Source organism: Rhea americana, unplaced genomic scaffold (genome assembly GCF_003343005.1).
Source record: "Rhea americana isolate MKP2758 unplaced genomic scaffold, rheAme1 scaffold_418, whole genome shotgun sequence".
NCBI lineage: Eukaryota > Metazoa > Chordata > Aves > Rheiformes > Rheidae > Rhea > Rhea americana.
The window spans coordinates 369,934-371,361 of record NW_028186555.1 but is presented as its reverse complement, the minus strand read 5'-3'; the positions used below and the strand labels follow the sequence as shown (position 1 = coordinate 371,361).

Genomic DNA, 1,428 nt, shown 5'->3' with positions numbered 1-1,428 from the left:
TCGAGCTGCTGCCCTGCAGGCATCCCACACCAGCATGGCATCATCTCCCTTTGCTTGCTCCCTGCAGGCTCCGAGTGCTCTGGATGATGTGCTGCAGGCGATGCTGGTTGATTCGCACACCTCCAGCGTCCGGGAGCTGCAGAATGCACTGCAGGTCTGTCACGTACAGGGACTGTGCTTCCCATGCCTCTGTCTCTCACGCTGAAGGAACGGGACCCCTCCAAACTGAGCACCCCACACAYTCCRCTCCACCCTCGCCAGACCTGGCAACAAAGAGCATGCTGCAGCACAGCGGCCAGCTCCCTCAGAGAAGCAGGAGGCTTCTGCACCATGCCCCTCTTTCTGACCGCTCCCTGTCTCTTGGGTACGGGCAGAGGCCAGCCCCCCTCCTCACAGGGCTTTGGTGCGGTGGGAAAGGGCTGCTCACTGCCCCTCCTCAACAACAGCCTCTCCTCCTCCCAAACCTTGCCCTGGCACCAAAGCACTGTGAGGAGTTGCACCCTTCTCCTAAGCCCCACGCAGGCGGCACCTGACAGCTGGCACTGTCAGCTCAGTGCCTCCCCCTCCTTCGAGCTTTCCTGCCCAGATCAAGGCAAGGCAGAGACTGACTGCAACYTGCCCAGCCTGCAAGGGGAGCCCAGCCTGGAAGCTTCCTTCCTCCGCCTTCCCGATGGGCTGTAGCACAGCTTTGCCATTGCAAGCCCCTCCAGAGCTTTTGGCCCCAAAGCCCTCTGCTCCTGGGCAGGTGCCTGAACGCCCCTGTGGAGGGGCGCCTGCAAAGCAGCAGAGGCTGCAGTGGCAATGGGCTCTGGCTACTTCCCAGCACACGACGACGTCAGTCTGGGCATCTGCCCCCACGCCTGGGAGGGCCTCCGGGGGCAGGAAGCCAGTGTGAAGATTTGCCCACGTCCCGAGGACGCCGTGGCGTGCATGCTACCAGGTGCTGGCGGCTCCTGGGAGAGCTTTCGCCTGCCAGGGCCGAGCATTGCTTTCCTTCCCGCAGGTGCTGCTGCCCTTCACAAAGTCGCGGAGGGCAGCTGAGTGCGAGAGGGCTGTGAGGAGGATTGCCAGGCTGAGCAAAGCACTTGTCAGCGCTTGCTCTCTGGAGGTAAGGAACGTTCGGGGCAGGCGACCTCCCAGCACCCTGGCACCCCTCACCAGGGTCCTGCCAGAACCGTGGGTGGCATGTGCAGACCTTGCAGGGAGGCAGCCTCCCCCTCCCCTTGCCGTGGCTGCTGTGCGGGGTCAGGGCTGCGCACAGGCAGCTGAGCTAGCCCCTGCGCTTTGCCAAGGAGCTAAGAGTCTGCCGAGGAGGACGGGCTGGGACACACACTGCCATAGCCCATTGATCACGGCTGCGAGCAGCCTCTGGCCCCAACTGCCTCACCTGAGCGCTACTCCTGCCTCGCCAGGTCGGCGTCCCCTCTG

The 1,428-nt window shown here is 63.9% G+C and overlaps 1 protein-coding gene across 1 annotated transcript in view; it reads left to right on the top strand.

The window, feature by feature from the left end:
* The first annotated feature begins 34 nt into the window (after positions 1–34).
* The window catches only part of LOC146590228 (maestro heat-like repeat-containing protein family member 7), a 10,613-nt gene continuing 9,219 nt past the window's right edge, over positions 35–1,428 (top strand). Inside the window, 2 exon segments of the mRNA XM_085314950.1 lie at positions 35–154; positions 1,004–1,108. Of these exon segments, the coding sequence (XP_085171076.1) occupies positions 35–154; positions 1,004–1,108 (225 nt within the window).